General features: G+C 43.8%; 1 protein-coding gene across 1 annotated transcript; it reads left to right on the top strand.

Annotated features, from left to right (window-relative positions):
• Positions 1-990: 990 nt before the first annotated feature.
• Positions 991-26,004, top strand: midn (midnolin). The gene is made up of 8 exons (XM_020940011.2): positions 991-1,302; positions 3,007-3,235; positions 4,863-4,950; positions 5,065-5,127; positions 14,606-15,145; positions 15,790-15,916; positions 16,033-16,350; positions 22,829-26,004. The coding sequence occupies exons 1-8, from the start codon at positions 1,227-1,229 to the stop codon at positions 23,089-23,091; spliced, it is 1,704 nt and encodes a 567-aa protein (XP_020795670.1). The 5' UTR covers positions 991-1,226; the 3' UTR covers positions 23,092-26,004.
• Positions 26,005-27,168: the final 1,164 nt, after the last annotated feature.

Consider the following 27,168-nt stretch of genomic DNA (forward strand, 5'->3'; position numbering starts at 1 on the left):
TTATCCACTCATAATCATCCCTTATGGCTTAGTAATACAGCTATTATTTTCTGTTGTTCACTTTGTGCACTGTGCAGTGATTTACACAGAGAAATCTCTGTTTATTTGCTCTCAGACCTGCCCCTGTTTTCTAAATTTAGTTTTCTAAATTACCCTGATGATTGGGTATAATAATGTCATAAATCATCATAATTTAATGTAAGTGTTCTGGAGGAGGGTCTGTCACCTACTTGTCTCCATGAGCATGTTGTTATTTTAACTGGATGTGTAGCCTTAAACTTGTCTATTTCTATGGAGACAAGAAGGTGATGCAACACGGCCAAGCAACAGTGGAAACACGGAATTTTTGAGCAATAAAAATATCCAAAATTGAATAAATGTGAGATAGATAAGCTTACTGTGGAACCTTCCATCCTCAAGGTGACAAGGTGGCGAGTCCTAACCAGAAAAGTTGCATAATGCAATCAAGAAGTCTAAATCTTATCAGAAGTAAACTATAGCCTCCGCCTCAAGTGCATAGGTCAGCAGGCCAACACATCATGCCATCACTTAGGCCTATTGCTATGTTTGCCGTGTAAATGTGCTCTTACGGGAATGGGCAGAAAAACGCGCCAACAAAGTTTTTGTTTACCTCTCTACGTGCCCCTGTATCCAGGCAGCATGTTTACCTGCGCTGTTGCCCAGTGACATTTTTCTCTGTCGTCAAAGACACACCCCTAATATAACTCAACGTTTATTACGTTGAGTTATTGTTAAGGAGGCATAACATTGATAAGTAAATTAAATTCATATAAAGCTATCAGGCCATATAAATAGTGCTTATTCTCAGCCTGGGCGCGTCCACGTCACATTAGTTTGCGTAGGCACATTCTTCACTCCCATGAGAGCACAAACGTGGGAGAGTTTGCTGTTGCGAGTGAGTTGCCACCTTAAATGACACGCTGACATAACAAGAACGCTACTCTCCACCCATATCCGAGAAGAGTGTGTTAAGAGGTGTCTCACCTTCCATCCCCAGTACACTCTTATTACTAAGAAACTCACTGCCGGACTGACAACACCGCTACGGCTCCTTGGGACACACAGCTGCGGCTTCCCCATTGGCCAACAACCTTAGGACCCTTGTGCGTAACGGCGTGACCAGCTCAAAGACGCGCGGAGATCTCCAAGGAATTAACGTGTTGGGATTTACCTGGGACTTTTGTTCCTTTATTTTTATACCTTACATGCCAAAGCTGGGGGAACGTATTGAAAAACAACAGACTATTGCGCGAAGCTTTACGGTTTTCGCCACAATAATTGGTAAGTACACTAATTACTGGGCAGTATTGAAACTGCTTGGGGCACTTATTGTCTGCATTTACGGGATGCGTCCGGACAAATTGACACGCAGCATATTGTGTTGGTGGGTAGGGAAATTGATTGAAGACAATGAGTCAATGAAGGATCGATAAAAGCATGTTGTCAAGTGATTAGATGAGCCACCTTCCATGTAATTTCAGTGGACGTGATTAAGTTAATAAGGCTGGTATCGACTCCCGCAATATGTCACAGCCAGTGTAAACTCTAATGATGGCACAGTGATGATCAGTAAGAACAATCCTACCAAAAACAAACATAAAAGTTAATGTCTTGTGTTTTGTGAAAACAAATATGTATTTGTCCTTAGTTGTTACTCATAGGCTAATGTAAAGCTCGTTGTTATTGTGTGTGTGGTTATTTTTTATGGTCGCTAGATGGCGTATGAGCACGATGTTTGTCAAGGTTCCACTTGAGTTCGTTAAAAACTCATGTTGCTACTATAGTGAGCAACTACGGAATCTTGGACTTGGTGTTTGTTCAGTAACAGAATTTTTACTTTTGTCTAGATGTTAACATATAATCGCAGAATGCCACAGGTACAGGAGTAGCCTAAGAGGCAATGAGATGAGCCTTCTGTAGTCTCTCATTCCTGGCATGGATGAAAAAATGCAAGTCCTCCTTCCGAAAGAGAATGCCCTCTTGCACTTTATATATTCATAATGATGTCCGCTTGAGTGAAACAACGTAGGTGTCAGCACTCTGCACACAGGACGTCATATGATTGCAATATGGCCTGTAGCCTCCTCATTAATGGGTGTGCTAGATAAACATAGGGCATCAAGGCTTTGGAAAGGGAAATTAAATAGGACATAAACAAGGGCTAAAATTGTTTGCAGACGCAAACAGTTTTTGGAAGGCGATTAAATCCGTGATTACTAAGGAGCTGAGTGAAAGCGTCATTGCTGTGTACCGCTGAGCTCTGAGCACATATTTTGTTATATGCTGTAATTTATTATGAATGGCCTGAACTCGCAGGCTCTCCACGCGGGTGTGAGTGCCTTGATCCTATTGGCTGAGGAGAGCAGCGTCCTGAAGGATCGCTTGTGTGATTGGTCTGAGTCTTCGTGGTTGTGGGCGTATTTTATCGATGGTGGAAGTGGGATACTTTGTGACAATGTTCATTGTCGATATTTCATTGGAGCTGCCGTAGGTGCGCAGCGGAGAGCCGCTCACTGTTAGCCAAGGGAGCCATCGCAGATTACGGACCGTGCATTTCAACGACTTAGGCTTTCAACTGCTCAAACCCTCCAAGAGGACTTTGTATTTTCTGGTTTCTAGACAACGAATATTTTCTCCGTAACATTTTGCTGACAACGGTCTTTGCGTTTCCATATGGTACTACTCCCTGTATGTAGCATTTAGGACGCTTACACCTTGGAAAAAACAGTAAAGACTAAACCAAACCTTGTGTAGGTGACTTTCTTGGGGAACTATTCGCATGTTATCAAGGAGAAAGAAGACGAGTTGGCTTTTATTTCGACTCTCGGGGAGCGAGAGTAGGGAGAGAGGAGAGCCTCTTTGAATGCTGCATTTCAGTTGAGAACAGAACAAGGGACCCTTGCCGAAACAACGGATCTTGCTCTTCATTTCACTTTTTCTCAACTTCGGCTCTGCGCATCTCGTCTCTTCCATCTCCCACTACAGGTTATCGGATGGACCAGCATCCCAGCGCCCGGAGCTGCACCAGTCGCGGAGCTTCGTCCTGCGAGGCCGTCCCGACTGAGCCATCCATGAATCTTTACATCCACTCCACCACCGGTACACGCTTCGAGCTCTCCCTGCCCCAGGAGGAGACTGTGGAAGGACTGAAAAGGAGGTTGTCGCAACGTCTCAAAGTACCTAAAGAAAGACTCGCTCTGCTACACAAAGAAACGTGAGTATTAACTCAGATTCTCTTTTTTAGATTTGAAGTATTTCTGGGTAAGGCGCTTAAGTAAACCAGTCACGTTGCTTTTGTCTTTAAATGCCATGCGTAACGGTGAGACATGCACTGAATAAGGACACAATGAAAAACGGTATTAAACCGTACAACAACAGTTGTATGTTGAAATATCCTCCACAGAATTTCAACCTTGCCCGCTTTGCACGTCAATACATTCAAGGAAGGCAGCGGGCATCAGGACGCACAGTATTGGAATTACGCATAGGGGACGCACCGGTCATTGGAACAGTATTGACCACGCTATCTGCAGACTTCCATTGATTAACCCCGTCATTACGAATAGTGAAGGCTGATTGAATTGCTAATACTGCTTGAATCAAACTAGTTAAACATTGATGAGCAAAGTCACAAGGACCTGGTGTAGCCTGTCATTTATTTACTTATTTGCAAGATAACATAGGTGGGTTACATTTCACTTCGTTGTGTCAGGTTAGGGGTAAAACTAAATTCTATCCCTTGTGTCACCAAATGCATTATTGCTGTTTTCCTTTCATGCATGCAAACTATTATTATTTAAACCAACATGAAACCACAGTAGGTGTTGTACTCATGAATTGGGCCCAGGTTAATTTAACTTGACAAAAGTGCAGGTGGCATTATGCAAAGATTAAGTAAAGGGGGGCTTACATGCAAACAGTCAGCTTTGTTTTTTCGGACCACCCTCCCCTCCCACTCATTGTAATCAGCAAATAAATCACATCATCCTCTCCAACCTGAAAGCCCCATTTTAATCCTCTCCCGTGCTCCTCAGACAGTAGTCTCACAGAAACCCTGTCTAGAGCTCCTTTGTTCAGATGCATGAGGTGAAATTTAGGTCATGCTCCTACAACACGCTGTCCTCTATATTAGACTATTGGACTGGAAGAAGTCACTATACCTGAGTGACTCATAGGACAATAGAATTCTCTTATTCCATCACTTTTGTGTCAAACTAACACTACAATAGTCACCATGTCCAGAGTACACGGTCACCTTGGTGTCATCCATTTGTCTATTGGGCTAAAAAAGTCTAATAGGAAAAAAAAAGATTGCATTTAGTTAAGCCTACTTGTACTAATACTGGCAACAATCCAATCCCTTCACAAAATACTACGAGTAAAAATGTGCATTTTGTCTGTATTGTGCATGTCTCCACTTTCTGTCCTCTAGTTTTTGCAATCGCACTAAAATCGCGCTATAGCTATAGTAAACGATTATCAGTTACAAGTCCAAATGTTTGTTTCGGTTTGTATTCTGTGCACTGCTTCTATTTTTGCTTGTTAAATGCAATACACCAACAGAAAGTAAAAGAAGCAAAAATGGTTGCTACTGCTTAGGCAAGTGGCAGTGGTGCCAAATCTCCTCTACACGCACTTGTCAAGCTCCACTATACTCCAAATTGAAATATGACAGGCCAATCAATACCTCCCTTTCATGGACCTTTTCACCCACGGCTCTTTCTCCAAACTAGTTTTCAAGTCTGCTCTGCTGCGGCCCTTTTCAGCTCTGGGTGTTTGTGTTTCTCAAGTCAGGAGATATTGTCAGCACACACTAATTATCTTGTTCTCTCTAACCCTAGGCGACTAAGTTCAGGTAAACTTCAGGACCTGGGTATATCAGATGGGAGCAAGTTAACGCTTGTACCAACAGTCGAAGCAGGATTAATGGTAAGTACCACCATGTTACCACCATGTTTACCTATATAACTTACTAAATTACTGTCACATAACACTGCATCACTGAATATCATACAAAGCTTTTAACCAGTGACCTTTTTGCAGTCTCAAGCATCAAGACCCGAACAGTCCGTAATGCAGGCCTTGGAGAGCCTCACCGAAACTCAGGTATGAACTGTTTCCTCTTTATACAATGCAGAAATCACTCTTGTTAATGCTAGCATTTGTGCTTAGGTTTGCCAGGGGGCTTTGGGTGTGGGGGCAGGGGCTGTAGCCATGGTGAAAATGCAGCTCTAGATATAACACAGATGAGATTGTGCACAAGCCTCTTTACTTGTCTAATCTCGGCCTCTTAAACAAACCAAGCTAAACTGAGTCTTGCGAGCCGCTGCGATATAATAAGCAGTGACACCCTCTTGTATCCTAGTAACATGTATGTGCGCACAGCTGTGGGAAGCCTGCACACGAAAGCCGTATTTGAGTATATAGCTCTCATGCCTTGCTACCCACTTTTCTCTTTCTGCCTTTATCTGCAATCACTCCCCACCTTTTATGTTCTAACACACACACACTGCACGGGCAAGTTTCCAGGAAGTCAAGTCTCAGTCATAAACATAGCGCTTAGATCATGAGTTGACAACCTTCTCACAAACTATTAGCATGAGGGTTCCTGGAAGCTTAGCACGCACATAGCACAGAAAAGGCTATGACACTTTGCATTTTGTAAGGAAGCGTTCTATATGCTGTGTTTTGACTCACAGTGGCCTGACTCACCATTGTGATCAATAGTGAGAATACGAGCAGTGAAACAGTGCTTGCTCGCTGGCTTTAGGGTGCAGGGCGAGCGAGCGGAGAGGCGATGAGGCTGGGTGCACACAGACAACAGTGTGACGTAAGAAGGCACGCGGCAGCTGATAGACTGAGTCAGACACACTTCCTCTGAAGCATTGGGCAACGCTGCAGAGACGTACGCAACTGTAACGCTGACTGCCTGCTGACGCGACTAGATGTTGCAATTAGATGTTCACATGTATTTAAACTGTCAAAGATGAAGAGTTCATCATAAGAGAAACGTGACAGCAGTATGGGCAAGGGTTGTGCTTTGGTCTTTAATGTTGATAACTAATAGAACTGATTATCTATCTGCATGCCTTTCAAATTAAATTAAAACTGGGAAAGGAATGCTACTACCCAAATCTGAACATGTCACTCAGTGAAGTGTCTTAAGGAGTGAGTGGTTGTGTGTTTTATTGTCTGTTGATGTATTTTAGAGGAATTCCTGGCTCAATATTTAGCTAGTAGCACTGACAGAATATGACAGAGACTGTGTAGGTGTGAGTGAGTGAATGTGTCTTCATTGGTTTGGTTTAAGACTGAATGCATTTCTGGTCTGTTTGTGGGCTGGAAGTGAGCCCTGCCCATCTTCATGTGGGATGCTGAATCTAGTCAATGATCATTTCCAAAACATATTTCCCGTCTCTGCTTTCTTCCCACATTTTGCTTCAACTACTACTCTTTGTTATGAGTCAGCCGCTTCTCTGTAGAGCTTATCACACAAGCATTTCAACGCACTGTTAATCTTTGCAGCTTCGCAAGCATGAATAACAGGCTAAAAGGTTAAAATAAAGGCATCAAGCTGCTTTACTCTGTTTCTATCCCCACCAATTGATTCCTGCTTTATAATTCATGATGTCGAATGGAATGATATAGATTGTTGGAGAAGATTACAGATCGGCGTAAGATTAGAAAAACACAAAAGCTTTTCCTCATTTCCTTTCTCCCTAACTGTGGGGCTATCAAAAATCAATCAATGCACTTAGCTCTTAAAAGTGTCTGACATGAGAGCTGATATGCACCCTAAAAATAGCTCAGGAGATGTATGGGTGGTCACAGTAGCCCTTGGTCTAAGCATTTACCCCATTACTCCATCTCACTGTCCAGTATTTCAGCCATGTAATTTCCAGTAGCTAGAAGCACACTTGGTTTCACAGAATAGTGAGCTAAAGTAGATCGCCTAAACCTCTATTAGAATCCAAGGGGGAGTGAATAGATCGCAGCCAACCAGGAAGAACATGACAGTTTCTACAGGGCTACGAAACAAGATAGATGGAAAATGTTTTATGGAAATTGAACCTTAGCAATTATCAGCAAAGGAGAATGTGTTTCAGTTAACAGCCCTCCCAAGGCTCTACAATTTAAATGTGCTGGGGTTTGCAAGTCCAGCAAGTCAGGCATAAGCTATAACTACTTTGGGTCTGTCCATGATGGCAAGGACAATCCCGGTCTGCCTTAATTCCTCCTCTGGCATCTCGCTACACTTTTCGCATGACATCTAAGCTGTATTAAGCCACTGCTTTCTGACAGCTCATCAAAATACAGTTGCCCTTGCTTCCTCTCTCTGTCTCTCTCTTTCTCTCTCTCTTCATTCTGTCTACGAAAGGAAGGCACACACACACACACACATATAGACACACCAGGACTGAGAGGATATATTTAAGAGGATTTCTGATGCTACCACAGAATGAAAGAGTGTCTGATTTCACAGTAGAATGCATGTACAGTATAGAGCTAGGGACTTAGTGAGGTGTAAAAACAACAGAAATGTGTTATTAATGAAATATGGTGTGTATCTAGTAATCTGTTTCAGTCTGAGTCTGGGAACTGTATTTTTACCATTCTGAGGTTGCGTCAGTGTTTTGGAGGTCTCTGCTCTCAAATTAGTTCAGTTTTGATTTTCGTTGTAATTTTGTTGGTGTCGGCAGTGACATCACCAGTCCATCTATTGATCAGAGCATCTGACAGAAAGAAAAGGATTATATGTCCCTCTTAGCACATGGGGACTATTTGCTCATTGATGCACATTGATGTTAGTATAAAAGACACACATGCACCCTATACCTCCTTCTTCTCATGCCCTCCCCCCATGTAACCACCTCTTTGTTCCTTGAGGACTAAACCTACAACCTCTTTCACAATGATTCAGGGTCACACGTTTTAAGTTTTGGCTTGCCCCCTCCTGCAGTCTCCTTTTCAGTCTGCATATAGGCTCCAGATATAGTCAATTGACTGATGCTGCCCCAGCACATACAGCTTTCAAAATCAATGCCTGGCCCAGCTGGAGTGATGCTCAGCAGGCACCACAGCATTGACAAAATTTGCCTTGAACACTAGCAGAGATTGGGAGTATGTGGCTGTGTGCTGCCATTCCCAAATGCCCCATAGGAATTGGCCTGTTACGTATCTGCTCTACTTTTCCTACCCCTATATTTTCCCTGAAGCAAAGACATTGTCATTGCACTGCTGTCCAGATAAAACTCTATAGACAGTGGCACTTAGGACTACACAATGTAAGGCATATCTTTAGGGGAGTCACATCTGGCTGGTACATACTTCACAGCCTTCCATAGGTGCTGCTTGCCTGTAAGGTCATAAAGGTGTAGGGAGGAGCATGAAGGACAGTTGCACTAAAATGAGTCAAAATTGAACTGTGGAGGATGACCTCAGCTCAATGCAAATCATCAATATGCTTCTTCTTCTAGTGCCCTGCCCTGTATCAACCTTATCTACATGTTAGTTAATCAGCCGGATTGACACCAGTGGAAATCATTGAAGAGTAATTGTATTGAGGATTTGGGAGTGCACCGAATTGAAAAAATGACTCAAGCCAGTCTATTGGTCAATATGAATGGATCCTCCCGCACTGTTTTCATAGCTCCCTCTCTCCCTTATTGAAATGGAGGTCTTTTTTAAATGCATGCAGCTTAGGAGAGGCTGCTCTTGCTCTTTTGAATGCTAATTTGCTTTTTGTTACCTAAATGAAAGCTACAGAAATTAATTTATTGCTTGAATGTGTAAATCAAATTGTGTATGGAATCAAAGACAATGCTGATCTGAAAAGGCCTATTCATTACACGACTAAATCCTTGCCTTGAAAACAACATTATTAAGCAAAGCACACAGCGTTTTTGCACCTGTGTGTAATCCTCTTTGTACTGTCTCAAATGCATAGAAGGGTGTACTATTAGGTGAAGGGCATCTAGGTGTGCAATGAGCCAGTGAGGACTATCAGAGCATTGTATTGTGCTGTGTGTTGTGTGGATATATGCACCCACATCCATATTTAAAATCATTGTCTAGTCGCTCATTCGGCTGCAAGGGGGAGTCTGTTCTTGTCTATATTTGAGTCGTGACTATCATTGTTTTTTTTGTTTTTTTTTTTCATTCCCCTGGTGACACTGGGGCTTTTGTGATTCAAGTAGCAGGCTTCGTGACAAGAGGGGCTACTGCGTGGGAGGGACTGAGGCCAGGAATATCCAGTCTGATAGCCACCATCAAGTCTAATGATGGCAAGTTGCTACTGGGGGTCAAAATCCTGACTTAGACACATTGCTCAATGATACAAAAACGCAGGCAGTGATGTTTTATTGGCAAGATAAAACACAGTGGCTATTATTAAGTGTGCCCAAACCAGTGATTAAAGCAGCAGGTAGAAAAGACCAAGATTGGATCGTAAAAAAAGCATTAACAGACACGTGGGTTAGAGATGTAACTATGGCGGTGGTGCGCGTGTGTATATCTGTGCTTTTGGATTTGGATTGACCAGTTGCTGGCACGCAGCAAGGGGTGGCTACAGTGGTAACCCGATCATCCTGAACTTTGCCATTGTGATCTCTCTTTTCACTCTCATTCGGCAATAGCCAGCTGGTCCTCTACTAGCACCCTTACTCTTTCTGTTACAAACATCTCTACTGGGGCCTTTGAAGAGCCCCCTGGCTGCGTTTTAGGATTTGGGGGCCATGATGCAAGAAGTCTATTGATTTTTCTTTCTCTTTCTCTTTTGAGAGGCTGTTATTGCATCTTTAGCCGGTGTGTGAGGCTATCAATAGTGTCCTGGCGCGATCAAAACACCTGGGTCGATGTGAGGGTTAATTTGCAGGTTTTTGAAGCATACCTTACGCACATAGAATTTGGACAGGTGCGTTGGAGGCTGAGTGTGCCTTCTTCCTCATCTCAAGGCTTTCCCTCTTCCCAACCATCTGTCCCACCCTCAAATCCTCCATCCTCTTCTCTCCTCTCCTCTCCTCTCCGGCACAAAGCTGCTCAGTTGTTCATGAATGTCAGCTCAGTGCTCTGTCTCCCTTCCCTCTCCCTCTCTCGCTCTCTCTTTCTCTTTCTCTCTTTTTCTCTCTCTCTCTCCCTCTCCCTCTCTCCCACTCAGCCCACCTCCAGTCTCTTCCTCCTCCTGCTTATCTCTCAGCCGTAGTTCGCTTAGTGTGCAAAGGAAGAACGACTGCAAATGAGTTCCTTGAACCACAGGGACCCCAATAAATAAAACTGTCAGCCAGAGATGTCGAAAGGGAAAAAAAGAGGGAAGGAGCCAGAGGCGCACTCTCACTGAATATTTCATCACCAGCAGCAGCAGCAGCTCCCTGACACCCTACCCCCATCCCCATGCACCATCCTCGGATCCTCATGCCATCCAACCCCCTTCGCCTCCATGTTTTACCATCCCCGCCTCCCCAGACTGGCCCTTATCATATTCTCCCCTATCTCCGCATAGCAACCAAAGCCTTCTGCCAAACAACATGGTCTAGTCTTCTGTGACAATGCTATCACAAAAAATGTAAAAGTAGTGGTGTTGTAGCTTTAGATTTCCCCTTAATGTTTGGTTTAAAACTACAAATTTCCTGACGTGATTGGTATTGTACGAAGACACGTGCCAATCAAACATTAAGAGATCAATTAAAACAACAATAAGCTCACTACTGGGTTTTTAAACTTGCTACCGTCCCTTGGCAAAATTAAACTGTTGTTACGATACACATCAAAAATTTCTAACCACTTGACTGCTCCATTGTGCATAGTGGGTGAGGTGGAGGCAATTAAGGGAGCAGCACTTTATCAACGCCTGAGTAGACTTGCAGCCCGTGTAATTTCTGTCAGAGGTAATGACGCTCACATGTTGTTTTTGGGCAAAGACACACAGACACACGCCTTGTTCGGCAGGCATGTCCACCTTAGCTTTTTGCATACCACTGCTGCATCAGAAAGAGAACAATGCAGGGTTGGTCCAGTCTGTCTGCCTTAACACAACAAAAAAGGGGCCTACTCTTACAACCCTGTCCCTCATAAGAACTACCAGAGACAAGGAGAAGTTGTTTTTAAAAGGTTTGTGAAAGAATTTGCGCAAGGATACTTAGAAGCGTTTTTTTTGTTTGGTTGCAATGTTCTCATAGCTCTATCTATCTGCTGTGTCCTGACGTCAATGGTAGCTGGGCCGCGCTGGTGTCTGTCTTCTTGGCTGTGCTCCGTAGAGAAAGAGAGAGAGAGAGAGGCATGTTTGGACTGGAGCTGAGCTGCTAGTCGAGACCTCTGGGAATGGTTTGCAAGCCAGCTCTCCAACACTAGAGCAACCCCCTCCTCCCCTCGCCCCCCTCTCCACACACACAAAAGTGCTTCCCTCGCCTCCTTCATAGTCTCTGTCCGTCTGGAAGAGGCTTGTTGTTACACGATCACTCGCCAATCTAGCCCCTGGCAGGCAGCGAGGCAGGCAGGGCGCTCCGCATCCTCCCTTCCCCCAGGAAACAAGGCCCTATTTCAGGTGTTCCACTCCACAGCTCCCGGCTCCGAGCTACACAAGCTGTTCAGCCTTCTCCACGTTGTTGGGGAAAATAGCATGTCAGTCACAAATGATACTGCTTGGAAGAAGAGGAATTCTGCTCCTGAAGATTTATTACTTTTTTAGACCAGCACAATATTACGAAAATATGAGATTGACTGTTGAATACTGCAATATGACTAAGGATATCTGAATACGTTTTTCAAACCAGGACTGAACAAAGAACTCTTAACTAGGACAATACTAAATCTCTCTATAATAAACTATATAAGCTGTAGTGTATTGTAATATGCATATTTAGCTTGTCAACATAGCAACAAAAAGCATTGTGTAGCTCTTTTGTTTTGTTTCTGTGGTCAAAAGGAAAGCTAACCGCAAAGCTACGAGAGTGACCATCCAGATTGTAGCTGCTGAAATGTCCCCTGTCATTTGTCCTGTCTTTGTTTATGTGGGTTTCTGCCCTTTTAGTTTCTGCCCAAAGATGAGGTTGCGGTGGGTGGCATGCGCGCTCCTCGACCCTCCAATGAGTCAGAGCTGCACAGAGGAGATTTTTAGCCCGCGCGTGTTGGGAGACTAAGCCGGGCAAGTGTGAGCAACTTCTAAATTGACTTTGTGACTCAACCACGCCTGAGAGTTTGAGACCAAGAGTGACACAAAATCAGCCGGAGGAGGCATGAAGAGGGAGGGAGGGAGCGAAAAAGAGAGAGGAGAGGCTTCATTCTCTCCTTGGCTAATTTGGAGCTGCCATGTGGTGTCGGGAGCGCAGTAGGAGGACATGAATTTCATCTGGCGGTTTTGAATAATCCGCACTAGTCATTATAAGGGTAATCAAGCCTCCTCTGTGTTTCTCCTGCTGTCACTCACCGTCAGGCCTCTTTGCGTCACACTTTCTCACATGTACTACATATGTAAATGACTTAAAGGTCTTATATTAAACAAAATTGATGTTATAATGTTGTTACCTCAGCAAAAACACACCCAGAGTTGTGTTTTGTTTAATTTGCACGTGTTTGTGTAATCCTTTATTATTAGGATCTCTACATCTCCAAAGCTCAAAATGTTCTGTTCCACCATGTGATGTCAAAGGTAGTTTTTTAGGTTAACAGCTGCCTTTTACCTAATGCATAGCTCAAATGGGAATGCCTCATGCAGTAATAACTTGTTAAATGTAATGTTCTTGTAGTTTCACAATAACTACTACCCTCTTGTAATAACATGGGTTTAAATTTAAATTAAGTTCTATGCCAAATTCCCTTTCTGATGCTATCTGATGCAATCCTCTACATTTACACACTCAACAGCTGCCAGTCACCCAGACACCTCCTCCCCCTCTGCCCTCTTTCCTTCTCTATCTTCATCGCTCCCCCACCTTAGAATGCCAGCCTCCTCCCACTCCCCAAACGGACTCCACACTCCAGTAACAGCTCACCGTTGACCTTTTGCACATGGGGTTTCCTGGAGCCTTCTCGTGTAGCACCCTGTCCTTACTTCACACCCAGACCCAGGGGCATGCTGGCTTCATTGTCCCTCTGCGATGGGGTAATCATGGCGGATGTGGGCTGTATCAACAAGCCATGGCATCGGCTACGTTTGCAAATTTAAAAAGCTAAAGCTGATTTTGTCGGGTCGGTTGTAGCTGTAGGTAAAATGTTCTCTTAACCTAACTGCTGAATCACTTTACCATGAGGAGTTTTGGAAGTACTGAAGCTCATACTAATTCATGACAGCTTATTAAAAATGAGTTGATGTTTTGAAAATATGGTAGACTGTGCCAAAAGTAGCTGCATAAAACTTCACCCTAATCATTCAATACTCCAGGAAATGTAACTCATTACTCAACTCTTGATTATTTACATACAACCATGAGATCACCCCACCCCCCCAAGTCTTTTCACCTGCCTCCCCCTCCTCTCCTTCTCTTCTCCCTCGATCCCCCTTTTCCAAACCATGTCAATACCAATGTGTAAAGGTCACCCTGGCAACAGAGAGGCAGCGGTCGATAGAGAAATAAATAAGCAGAAAGAAAAAGGGAGAGAGGAGTGATGGAGGGCAGAGCCTGGTGATCGCGGGGTTAACTACAGGCCAACATCTCCAAAACACACTCCAAAAGCAGCAGCCTCTGGGGGGAATCGGGCTTTCACTTGCCTTGCCCTGTCTTTGTATGTATGTCTCTATTACCAGGTATTATTCCCCCTCTCTGACTGGTCCTTTTAGTGTGCTCTTGTTCAGTGTATAGCTGGGTGCCTTCTGTGACCCACTGCCTCTAGAGATAAACACATGTAAGGGTTAAAGAAACCTATATGGACAGCAACGTCAGCATGATATTAGGCACTCGTCTTTGTCTCTGTCTGAGTTTATTTATTTGATGAGATATTCTAAGGTGAGTTTTGTTTTTGGCTGGAAATACAGTGGGAGGCAAACGTTAAAGAGCAGGGTGCGGGAATGCAGTGGGAGAGGACAAGAGTTTGATTGTTTAGTGTGAATCCTCAAACCAAGTCGTGACTCCTCTTTAGTCTGTGTGACTGTGTGACTGTGTGCTCGTCCAGGCCACACACGGGTCAGTGGAGGCCATTGCTCCACAGCTCCAAAAATGGGCAGCCCTTCCAGATCCGCCGTGGACCCATGGACAATCAGGCAGTCTGTGAGCGAGAGGCGGGCTGTGTTTCCTGGACGTGGGACTGATTTTTCAGGCCCTGGGCCAGACAGAAGGGTGGCCTTTGTTCCTGCACTGAATGACACTGCTGACTAAGAACAGGCTGAGGGCAGTGGGAAGAGGAGTGGGCTCTATTTGTGTTCTTCACTGGCTTTCTTCACGCTCTGCAGATGTAAAAGCCCCAGTGTTGGAGAATAGTGAAAGGCTCCATAATGCACTAATGGACTACGTCTAGAAGAGGGGGTCTGTCCGTGTGCAACGGCCAAATTAGAAAGCCGAAGTGTAGTCATTGTAATAAAACTCTTGCACCGTGCATACAACAGCACTAATAAAAGACAGAGCTAAATGTTTCTGTCCCTTTCTTGTTTCCTCAGGTCAGTGACTTCCTGTCCGGCCGCTCGCCGCTCACCCTGGCGCTGCGTGTTGGAGACCACATGATGTTTGTGCAGCTGCAGCTGGCGGCGCAGCAGTCCGGAGGTCCTCAGCTCCAGCACAGACACGTCATCACTCGGGGCAGTGGGGACAGCAGTGTGGCACAGCCCACAGGCCAGCCTCGTGTGCCCCACCCGCACCCCCACCATCACCCACAACATCCACACAGTCCCAGCTCACACGTTTCACCTCCTCACCCTTCCTCCACCCCGTCCCCTGTGCCCCTGTCCTTCCCCATGTCCTCCACGCACCACCAGCCGCTGCCTCCAATGTACCATCAGTCAGCCTCATCCGCTCACTGTAGTCCCCCAACTCCACCCCCACCGCCCCACTCCCCTCGACCGTCCCACATGCCCGCAAGTCTTTTTCGGTCTCCAGCTCATCACCATCACCACCATCACTACTACCACCAGCCTTCGTCAAGCCAGTCCGGCCACAGCATGAGCCAGCCCAGCCCTGTAGCACCAGTCCTGTGCCCAGAGGTAAGCTGCTCTGGTGCAATATGTTTTCTATGTTCTTAACAAGAGAAAAGCATAGATTCACTCAGTCAGTGATCCCATATACTGGTCAGAGAAAAAGCAGAGGAGTGAGATATAATGAACACAAGACAATAATTAACCTAACCCTAAGAACTATTAATGCAACAAGGGACTCAAGAAAGCTGCACAGCCATTGTGATAGTGTGATAGAAGTACAGAATCATTTTATGTTTTCTTTTTTTTTCTCACAGCATTCCAAACAAAAACTAGAAGTATTTTAGTACACACAAACATGTGACCTTCAGCTTTGTTGTAGTATCACTTTCATGTGTTAGCAGTGTAGTTCGGTGTTAATGTTAGACACATATGTTTCCTAATTTGGCCATATTGCATTTTGGGGAACCTAGGTCAGGTCCTTGTCACTTGATATACCTAGAAAAGATTAGGTTTCCTGCTTAGGTGGCTTACTGTATATATACAGACATGATCCTTGCAGCCTACAAAGGTCACTTAGGGGTGTCCTCAGGACATGTGTATATGTTATACATGTTATATGATGAAGTGTAAATACCACAAGGGTCAGGAGTGTCCTCACTGAGACACTTGTAATAAGTTGTGTCTTAATGTTTTTTCCATATGTTCTGCAGGCAAACTGCAGCTCCACCACCAGCCCAAACAGTGGCAGCAGCTCCTCCTCCCGCTCCCGCAAACCTGGAGCCATCATTGAGAGCTTTGTGAACCATGCTCCCGGAGTCTTCTCAGGGACTTTTTCAGGTAAATACACTTCAGTATTTGAACAGTTAGGTGCACAAAATAAAATAAAAACATTTAACAGTATATAAATGCAAGTGTAATCAACACATTTAAAACCTTTGTTACCATTTTTTCAGGCACTTTGCACCCAAATTGCCAGGACAGCACAGGGCGTCCCAGACGAGATATTAGTACCATCCTCCAGATCCTTAACGATCTATTGAGTGCGACTCGCCACTACCAAGGCATGCCCCCATCTCTGACGCAGCTGCGCTACCAGACCCAGTGTGGATCACCCACATCCCCCTCTCCTCCTCCGTCACCCCCGGTTACTGGCATGGCAGAACTTGCTGCCAAAGCTACCTCAGTGCCCTCCTGCAGCCGCAGCAGCCCCCCTCCAGCCCTCCATCCTCTGGTGCAGTGCCAGAGTGAGATCCACATGTGCAAGCCTCCCGGTGAGTGACTCCACTGTCTGATCCTGCTCATGCAAGCATGTCATGAACACAACCCAAACACACACATTAAGTCATTGTGCATCGCTCACAGCTCTGGGAGGCAGATGTTACTACACTTGTAGTGCTGTTCTCTGAATATGTGACGGCTGAGCTCATATTTTACACAATACTACCATTTCATTGTAATCTTACTCGATGTAATTGTCAGTTAATTGTCTGTTTATCTTCTTGATTTAGTCTGACTCACTGCCGTGGCTATTAAAATGTTTAATGAGCAGAACTTTACTTTGTACCAAAGCTGTGATAGAACAGAATATCTCCCAGAGAACAAAGGTGGAGAGGCTGCAGCAGAGGGGGATCCCCTCAGTAATGCTACACTCTGTAGACCTGTTCAGTCAGGCTCGACCTGTCAGGCTGTTCAGTCTGCTTTGTTTGTGTGCACCTAGGAGATAGTTTTACCCCTTGGAGCCTGGGCTGGGCTGTGTTTAGATAAGATTAGGCAGTGAGTGGTGAATCTAGCTCCTAAAGAAAGGCTACAGCTGGGGCATGTATGGGCCCAGGTTATAGGGCTGGACAAACCCTGACATACCCAGGCCCAAGGCTTGGGGCAGGGCAGGTGTGTGCAGTTCAGATTATACACTGGAGGGGCTCTTTCCTTGAGAAAGACACAGGATGTGGAGTGTCAGACAGATGTCCAGCATCGATAACATTCAGTCAATGTTGTAAGGTTAGACTTGCTGCGCTGGGAGAAACAGCATTGTCCTCTGCTGCCTCCTTATCTCCTGGTGAGGAAATTGAGCTACTGTGGTGAGCTGTGGGTAAATTTTGTTGAATAGTTGGACAGAAATGGCTCTCCAATGCTGTGATTAATGTTTAATGTTTTCTTTTGTTTAGAAAAGCAAGTGCACACACTTCTATTGTGACCATGCTGCTTTGTCCTCTTTGTTTTACGAGCACATGCACAAGCAGAATGCCCGTTTAAGTCGTTGCAGTTGTAAGAAGTGGTTGCGATTTATAGGCACTGCTGCATATTTTGTGCATCGCTCTGAGCGGCCTTACAAACGTGCGCTGAACAGATGGAATAACACAGGGTTATTTTCCTAACTCAGGGAAGACCTCTCCTCATGGCCCCCTCCTCCTCTTCCTCTTGTCAGCTCTTGCGTTCACATTCTGCAGCCCACGCCACTGTTTCCCCCATTTGCTGTCCAAAAAAAGCCCTGCTGTAAAATCCATCTCTCTTCCTCCTAATCACCCCCTCTTTCTTTCCATGTCTGTGTTGTGCATCAATACATTGTCTGTGCACATTTGGCCTTTAAATAGGAAGATGTATTCTATGCAGCCCTCAATAAGAATTTGCTTTGTGTGAGAGAGGGCAGTGAGAGGCGGCGGAAGATGGGAGGGGGTTTTTAAATCCACAACACAAGTCCTATTCATCATGCTAGTGTTTATTAAATCCTGTCCATCAGTATGCCCTGTAAATGTCCACCGAGTATCCATAACTTCCAGCTGGGACAAGACTACTCAAAAACCCTTTCCCAACTTTTTTAATTACTTCACGGTAGACAGTTATTGAATAGGTATCGAGTAAAGCTCCAGTGGATAAGGAGCAGAATGTTTTTGCTGAAATCCTTGTCCCATGAAAACTGCTGACTAAGCAGACCCCTGTAATCTTATCATCTGATATCCAATGCAGGACTTAACATGGCCACTTAACTTCTCTTCACAGAAATTCACTCAGCTAACTGGAATAACCCGCTGCTTCCCATGTGCTTGAAAACGGTGTGTGCGCAGGTTGAGACAGCCCTCTTGAAAATGTCACATAGCTCGGCTGTCTCCTGAGAGCCTTTACCCTTTCCTCTTGCAAGTTCATGCGTGAGGGGGAGATGACAAGTGTAAATAAAAAGCTCAGAAACATACACACGGGAACACATAGTTGACCACAAATGGCTGCTTTAAAGGCCAGCGCTGTGGTTTGGTGGCTCCGCTCTGTAGTTTTTGCTGACAGAGATTATGTGACAAGGTTGGATTTTGAACAAGCTTTTGGGATGTCCCGCCAGGCTGATTGTTAGCTACATTCCAGTACTGAGAAGGATGGACCCCCGCCTCTGGTCCACCCCCCTCCCTACCCCAGGCTAGTGTGCCATTGTCTGGAGGCCTAGGGGACAGGGGCTGCGCACAGGGCACCGGGCAGGGCCTTTGTGGGATGGAGGTAGGGGGCTGAGGAGTGGATTAGAGGCTGGCTTTTTAGTCCCACTGCAGCTGCTTTTAGGAAGGCCTTTGCTATGTGCTATACAAGGCAGTGGCAGAATGGTATTTAAATATGAACATAAATACATTAACTGCATTTATCAGAGCACCTTGGCGTTGTTTTATAAGCTTCATGAAAGACAAATTATCTCTGATGTTGATTTTCCTCTGCCTCATTCTCATATTCTGTTGGCTTAGTACAGGCGACAGTTGCGTGTTGGATCTAGCCCCCAATCAATTATTGAGTTATTTAAGCACATTATCCCCTTTACAGCTTTGGTACAGGTTTACAATCGCATACATGCCCTGCCCGTATCTCTTTGCCAAGGCCCAATGACAACAACAGCAGCACACAGCTATCTGGCAAAAGCAGCCAAGCACATCAGGTGCCCTTTCATACTCGACAAGGAGAGGAGTGAGTGAGAAGGAGAGAGAGAGGGAGGGAGGGAGAGAGGGAGAGAGAGAGAGAGGGGGAATGCAAATGAAGTCTAAAAGTCATTGAAGAGCTTGTGTCCCTGCAGGGCTGTCACTGCCCTTTCATAGCCTGTCAAAATGTTCATACTAGCTCGTGTGGGATTGGTCGCTTCACTTTGGTACGTTTCATTTGGTCATAGAGGACAAAACGTTCCATTATACATTATATCATTTGGTTCTGCACATCTCTAACCCACACATCATCTGACTTTGCTGCAATGTGAATCTCCATTTCTATCTCTTTTTATTCTTCTGTTGCCCACATCCCCTCCCTCCTTTCTTTTTCCCCGGTTCCCTGGATGCTGAGCAAACACAATGTTCTCTCTGCAAGATCACAAGACTTATCAAGGCAAACAAACAAACAACAGCACTAAGACAACTGCAAATGAAGGCCAATCTTTATGCAATCAATAGCAGAAGAAGCTCCTTTAATCTCCCCCTGCGTCCCGCACACTGCAGCCCTCCTCCCTCCACCACCTCTCCCCCTGCACCCCTCCTCCTCCTGTTGGTGCTCCCTATCTCCGTCCAGCCCTTGTGTTGCTGGGCTGGGCTCAAAGGCAAGGAAAACTGACTGACGCATCGATTATTCATAGATCACCCCTTCTTTCTTTCTCTCTCCATCTATTGCTTTGCCTGCAGTGCCTTGTTGTGTACTGCTCTTAGATAGAAGAGTTTGGGGGTTATCTGAAGCGATTGAGTTATGGTGCTTGAAAGTAGGGCAATAGGAACAGTCATTAACCTACTGTAGCTTGATTTCTTTGCTGTTACAATTACATGCATAGTATTTATCAAGCTTACTAGCTTGATTACAGTCTTTGACAAGACCATCTTTTTGCAGCAGTTACTAGTTGTGCATTCACTGGGTTAGCTTGACTTTTAAAGATTTCCGTCAGACATTTTTTACTAGGCCACAATTTCTAGCCCTGTAATTCAGTTTTCCGTAGCGTCATGCACATTCTCTGTAGTGGTGCTAAGAAAAGCTCTCCTCCCCTGTCCCCTTTAAGTTGCGTTTCCTGTTGGCTCAGTTTAGTGCCACCTCTCTCTCCCTCTCCCTCTCTCTCCCTCTCGCCCTCTCTCTCTCCCTCTCTCTCTCTGGCTGGGTCCTCCAAGGTTATTGTGCTCACGTCAAGCACTGGTCTCCGCAGCAGGGCTCTGGGCCAGCCTGTGTGTATCTCCGTGTATAGTCTGTCCTTCGTAGCCAGCCCTAATAATAGCCCCACTGTCATAAACATAGTCTGGAGATCCCTGCGGCCAGCTGTGTCCGGCCTTCCGCCCAGGGCTCCGGTAGTGACGCTCATGAATGAACGCACACACATACGCACACACTCACACACGCTGATACAAAGTTTGGTGTAGCTCCAAGCACATTCCCGGAACACTTGCCAAGCCAAAGACCAAGACCTCCTACGGCAACACCAAACTGCTCTATAATGCTATAATACTGTTCGCAAAGCATCCATTAAACTGCACTCAAATTGTATTCAACCCAACCAAAAGAAGGTAAAACGGAAAATTCTGGTATTTTTTTTTACAATAAACATTAAAATTGTAACTAATACGGAGAAATATGACTGGAAAAGTTAACTGATCACCACCCTTTCTGCTGTGCCTATAAAAACACATGTGCAAGTGTTCATTTTGCCTGCCTTATTTTGACATAGCTGAGTGGTGCCTTTGGCTAGTAAGGGCAGGGGAATAGGCAGGAATAGTTTGAAGGAAGAAAAGCCTTGGAGCGGTGTATACGGATGTCACACGGAGCTGAGGCAGCGGAACAATGGCCCTAATGTGGGAGGCCCCCCTGTGTCGGCCCGTCACCCCAGTACCTACCTCTGTCCTCTGGAGATTAAACCCTCACAACACACAAATGCACAAATGAGAGACTAATGCAGCCAGTGTGATATCCAATTAGATAAAATTCCTAAGCATACAAACAAAAGCTAAGTTTTAATTAATGATGAGACCAAAAAACAATGTATACTACTGAAGACTATGAATGAATTTGAACATTTGCCAGTTATACCACGTTTGTCTAAAACCACTTTTGTTCATTGCGTGACACTGGTGAGTATTTATAGATGGCAAAATGGCTGAATCCGATAAGCAAATGAGAGAAAGAGGTGAATTAAGCCCACACAGATTTCATTCCGATGTGGGGAGGAGGAGCAGTGCGAAAATCGATTTGGAAAACTGCCACCTACGGCCGATCCTTATACCCTCCACCCTCGTGTGTATGTCCTTTGCTCTATCCATCCCCCCATGTGCTCCCTCTTTTGCCCCATTTGCCCCTGGGGGAGGAATTCCTTAACCCAAGCTACTGCCGCCACTACTGCTAGCACCACTGCCACCCCCCTCTCTCCCTCACTCCTTCTGCCCCACCTTGCTGTCTCCGGGGAGACTTGGGGCAGCACAAGTGGGGGTTGGAGGAGAGTGGAGTGGGTGGTGGTGGAGAGGAGGGGCAGTTGGGTCAATGAGCTGAGAGTAGGAAGCCATAATAAAGAAAAAAAAATAGGAGAAAAAACCCTATACCCCCACCACTACTACCCCACCTCTCTGCTTACAATTTCCATTCGCTTGCATTTTGTATTGAAAGCCAATAGCGTTGTCCTGGGCCCCGAGATGGATGGCTGCACTAGAGCTAAGGTTTAATCAATAGGTCTTTTTAATTTGCCATCGATCCACGTTAAAAGCTACTGCGGGTGCTTGGTGTGTGAGTGTGTGTGCATGTGCATACCAGTGTGTTGTTGTGTATACTTTAGTTTGTGTGAATGCGTGATGTAGTTCGATGCGGATCTGAAGTGCATGTGTGTGTTTCGCCGCACACAGAAGGAGGGGGGAAAAAAACTAGGAGGCCGGAGAGAAGAGATGGTCACTGTGCTGTGCTTTTGGTTTATTGACATTCGAGACCCCATTATTTAATTATTTAATTCCCAGACAGATACTAATGGAGCTGGCTAATAGATTGCGGTTGCTTTCTCCCCTCTTCCCTTCCTTTCCTTTCTGAATATACGCAGAAATGGAATTAAGCTCAATTCGGTTCAAGTGTAGCGATGGATTCACATGGGAGGTCCCTGGAGACCCCACTCCCCTATAGTCACATCAACAACTGCGGAAATGCACTTAGTATGACGTCCATGTCATCTGGAATCATGTGCCCGGATATCATTGCTAGATGGATAGGCTGTCCAATATTATACATCTTACCTTGACTTATGTTTGTGTGGTGTATGGCCTTGTTACTGGATATAAGGTCTCCCCACTGAGCTATAAGGGGGCGAAATAGCAAAGAGGGGGCTGATGATGCGTACTGGGAAGGTGGAGATGTGATTCCAATGTTAAAGTGTGTACTTGAGTGTGCCTGTGATTCCTGTGTGTCCTAACATTATCATTAAGGCCGTGCGGCTTCATCTGCTGCCTGTAAACATATTGACATAATCTTTGGTTCTGATATATTTCACTTAGAATCAATATGAGTAATATTGATACTACTAGTATTAATTAATAACTACACAATGACTAAAACAGGGATTGACACCTGAAAAACCGCCAAAGCTGTTTTGAGTGTTAGTGGTAACAGTATGTGGTTGCTAATCTGTGTCTGGGCCCTTTCGCTGAATCAAAATAAACTACTAAAAGCTCCACAGTACCATAACAAGACTGTATAGCATTAACATCTGTCTCCTTGTTTGATCACCTCTTGTGTTATAACATCTGGTATCAACAGAATAAGTCTAATCAAACCTGTTTTTTGTTTTCATAGGTGACCGACTGCGTCAGACAGAGAATCGTGCCACTCGCTGTAAGGTGGAGCGCCTGCAGTTGTTGATGCAGCAGAAGAGGCTGCGCAGGAAGGCCCGGCGGGATCAGCGTGGACCATACCACTGGCTGCCCAACCGCAAGTCCGGCCGCAGCAATAGCAACAGCAGCATGTCCAGCGAGGGCTCCCTGGATCTGGACTTTGAAGACTCGGTGTGGAAGCCCGATGTGAAGGCTGACCTCAAGTCTGAGTTTGTCATGGCCTAAGATAGGATCTAGTATCTTCAAAAATGTGTGCAAAGGATTAAGAATCTTTGGAAGGGAGCAACAGGGAAAGCTCCACACAAACTTGAACCCATTCTGCAACAATAGCAACAGAACACTGATTTTTTAAACTTGGATTTGGACAAGTCATAAACTGACCAGTGAGACTTAACCTGGATTTGAGCATAGCAGAATTTAGAGGGAGATGGTGGTGGTGTTTCTAGATTATTTTGTTCAACTCACTGTGGATATGAAGCACTCCACTCTGGACTAAAACACAGGATAGAAGCACCGGGCGCTTCACAGTCAAGACAAAGGCAGAGCTACCGAACTATATGGATTATTCCTATGGGCATTCTTCTTGATCACACCAACCAAGTTCAGTTTCTACCTGTTATGGGGTGGTTGAATTAGATTTTGTTTGTTTGATTTTTCTTGCCATTTTGAAACATATTATATTTTATAAATGATAAAATATGTAGCATTGTTCACAAAGCATTCAGGTTTTCATATAACAGTAAAAAAGAAGTTGATTTTGCACATGATTTATAACAACTGGTGTGCAAGGAGGCAGGGCCTGAAATAGAAAAGATTATGGAAGTAGTGAACCTCAGCGACATAGGGTATCAATAGGAATGAATAAACAAAAAGTAAATTAATATGAACAGAAAGTGCTTTAGAGGATTTAAAAAACTTTAAATATATGGAAAAAATCTATTTTTATTTCTCTTCCTATCTGCTGTTTTCAAAAAGCAGCAGCCCTCTGTGGCTTTAGTCAAGTCTTTGACTACTAATTACATGTACATCAATTCATTTATTCATTCAGCTCACTGATGGGTTCTATCTGTCTAGCCTCAACCACAAGGAGTTTCACAGAGCCCACCTCGTGTCTAACAGACCTGAAATGACTAGATTTTGTGTATATAACTGTGACAATTGGCAAAGGTTTATGAGGGTGCGTTTGTTTGTCGTGTTAATTGATTTATGATGTCCCAGATTTTGTCCAAAATGTCTTCTCCCAAATCTCCCCATAGCTTTTGAATTCACTGCAGTAAATGCATGAAGAATATAGCATTCATTTCCACATTGGCCTCATTCAACATGTGTGATCCAAACAAAGTAAATTTCTCTCACCAGAAGGATAAGTAGGATTGAGCATCATAGTTATATAGTGCCTCCACCAGTTCATTCATTGACATATCAGGTCAGGCCTTTTACAGTTTTGCTGCTACACACAGGGAAGTTCAAAAAGAGGGAGGGAATAGTAAGTTTTTTGCATGCAAATGTGTGAAACTACATTTTATTTTCCAATGATGAGAGAAAAAAAAACATTTTGAAACTGGTGCTTTGGGGGAATGAAGGTTAACAACATGCATGATTTTGTGAAGAAAAAGACAACCAATGCTGCTTTTGTTGGTTAGATTTTTGTAACATTTCTTTCTTTTTTTTACAAAGAGGAAAAGTGTCCTGCAATTTAAGTATTACAGACGCAAAACCAAAACAGATGAAGTTAACTGAACATTCCTGTTGTTTTGACAATGAAGACGATGGCAATTTTCGGAGAGACAAGAGACTCTTTGACTCCCCAATGCGCTGGTTTGATCCACGGAATTTTAGAGACTTTTCAAGGATCCAGACTGACAGCCCACCTCCCCTCTGCTCGCCTGGAACCAGCAGAACGGCGGACTTAAAAGTTCGTCTAAATTTGGTGTATTTCTGTGTGAATGATCGATCACCATTTTTGCACTCCTAGAGATTGCAGAGAGAGATTACCTTTTTGGTGAACCTCATTGTTTTTTTAAGTGGCCTTATTATTACCTTCACTAAAAACAAGACACTTGTGGGGGAACAATGGGAATGGGGAAATGTTTTCTGTGTATTGTTGTCGTCATCAAGGCACCATTTTGTCACTGAGGAACTGGGCATCTGTGGTTTAGTGCTTTTTAGCTGGTGGAGTCTCAAATTATGTCAAAGGCTTCTGTGCCTTAAATGTTGCCCTTGCAGTGTCAGTGTCAAGCTGATTTCAAGTTGTTTTCACTGGTTTTTACACACGCAAAACTGTAGTATTTATAGATTTTGAAGGTTATTTGAGCGAAAGTAGTTCCTCAATTCTTGCCTTTTGTCCCCAATGTGTTGCCATATTTGTTGTTCCTTGTTTAAACGCACATCTCCCCTGTACTCCAATACGAAAAGCTACAATTATGCTATGCTAGCCTTCAAAGTTTACGCCACAGTACTTGCTGGCTGAGTGGAAACCCGGCCCACTTCAGAGTATGTTGATCCTAAGAGGATGCCAAAACTACATGCACTTCCTGTTCACATAGACAGTTTAGCTCAAGCCCCTCCCAAATTTTTATTTAATTTTGTTTGTATATGTATGAACTATACTCTGTGTGTGCCTCACTTCTGTGTAAAAGTCAAAAGATGATGAAACAAAACAAAAAAGATGATGAAGCATTACAGAGAGAGGAAAAAAACTCGGTGGTATTCAGATCATTTAAGTTGCCTGTTCTTTCTTGTAGCCAACTATTGAATATAACAGGATTCAGAATACAATTTTACAATGTTCTAGCTCTAGACCGGTGTAGCACATGTGTGACTGTATTAATTTATAAACCAAAATGGTAACTGTGAATTATGTATTTCTTTGTGCATTTTTTAAACATTGGGGAGACGGTTGTTATAGGGCATGATACAGCTGATGCTCATGTCCAAAAGATATCTTTTGTTTTTGGTGGATTATAATGGAAACACACGTTTCCGAAAAAAGGAAAAAACTGAGAAAAAAAATGACAAAAAAAGTGGAAAAAATCTATGACTATATTTTTTTTCTTAAGCAATACATTTCAGTGTGACTTGTGATAGAACATTTTCTTTTTTTAGGTAATAAATAAATAAAAAAGACAAAATGAGTAATCAGTCGTGTACGAGTATTCATTTCTGATTCAATAAAATTGAATGAAAGCTGCAAATCAGTTTTAAGTTTCATGAACGAATGTATTTCATGAAGTAACACGATAAGAGCGGAATACGTAAAACAAGCAAAGCTATTATTCCCATTGATAATATATTGCCTTACCCTATAGCTAATGTAATAGATAGGCTGGACCATTTCATCAGAGCCTGAGTCTGATTTATAAGGACTGTGAGAGCCAGGATCAGGGGGTCAGGAGCATTTGTATAATTCATACAGTCAGGCCTATCACGTTTTAGATTTCAAAGAAAACCTTATAATTAAGTTTCCTTACTAAATTTGATTAATTAACTCCTTTTTGCATTATAAGTTCATATTCAAACAAGGCTATTATTTAAAAATTAGAACAAGTAAGTTTTTTTTTTAATGAAAAGAGGAAACTGATTTGCTAGCAAATGTGATATTTGTGAGAGCAGGGAAGTAGTTTTAACAGTAGTATTCTTTGATTACTTCATTATTTTTAGTTGATAAAATGTAGAAATAACATCATGTTTAGGTTGAGGCTTTAGACTTCTTCCTCTTCCCAGCAGACTTCATCACAGAGTTGGCATTAAAATGTTTCCAAAAAAGGTCATAAAACTGTGAAGACATGAGCTGGTAATTAGGAAACATGAGCATTAATATGTTAGCACCCAGGGACCCATGTCTCATTACGTGCCAAACGACGGGGTTTGAGCAGAGGCTAGTGTGGGGCCACCAGGGTTATGGGGGGGTGGGTCTGAGCCACTGAATACATTTCTATTGTTAAAACATATTCCACTTGACTGGTTCCTGCAGATATGCAATGGAGATTGTATGAAATTACAGGTGACCAAGAATAGTACAGTTACTTGGAGGTAATAGTTTTAATTGCTTCAATTTAAGCCATTCTACCATGTTCTCTTGACATGTTATATTTTCCTTCAAATATGCACAGGTTATTTTTACTTGAACAGAGTTTATCCTTATGTACTTTACCTAATGCTTTTCTATTTTTCTTTAAGTTGTCATCCTACTGTGAGAGTAGGTTAGATTGGCTATAGGCTATAACATTACTGAAATATTTTTGTAACCATGACAATTTTTTTATTTTTATTTTAGTTTTTCTGTTATAAACTACTTTAATG

This window comes from Boleophthalmus pectinirostris, unplaced genomic scaffold, assembly GCF_026225935.1.
Source record: "Boleophthalmus pectinirostris isolate CB_2022bp ecotype Guang Dong unplaced genomic scaffold, ASM2622593v1 HiC_scaffold_7, whole genome shotgun sequence".
Lineage (NCBI taxonomy): Eukaryota > Metazoa > Chordata > Actinopteri > Gobiiformes > Gobiidae > Boleophthalmus > Boleophthalmus pectinirostris.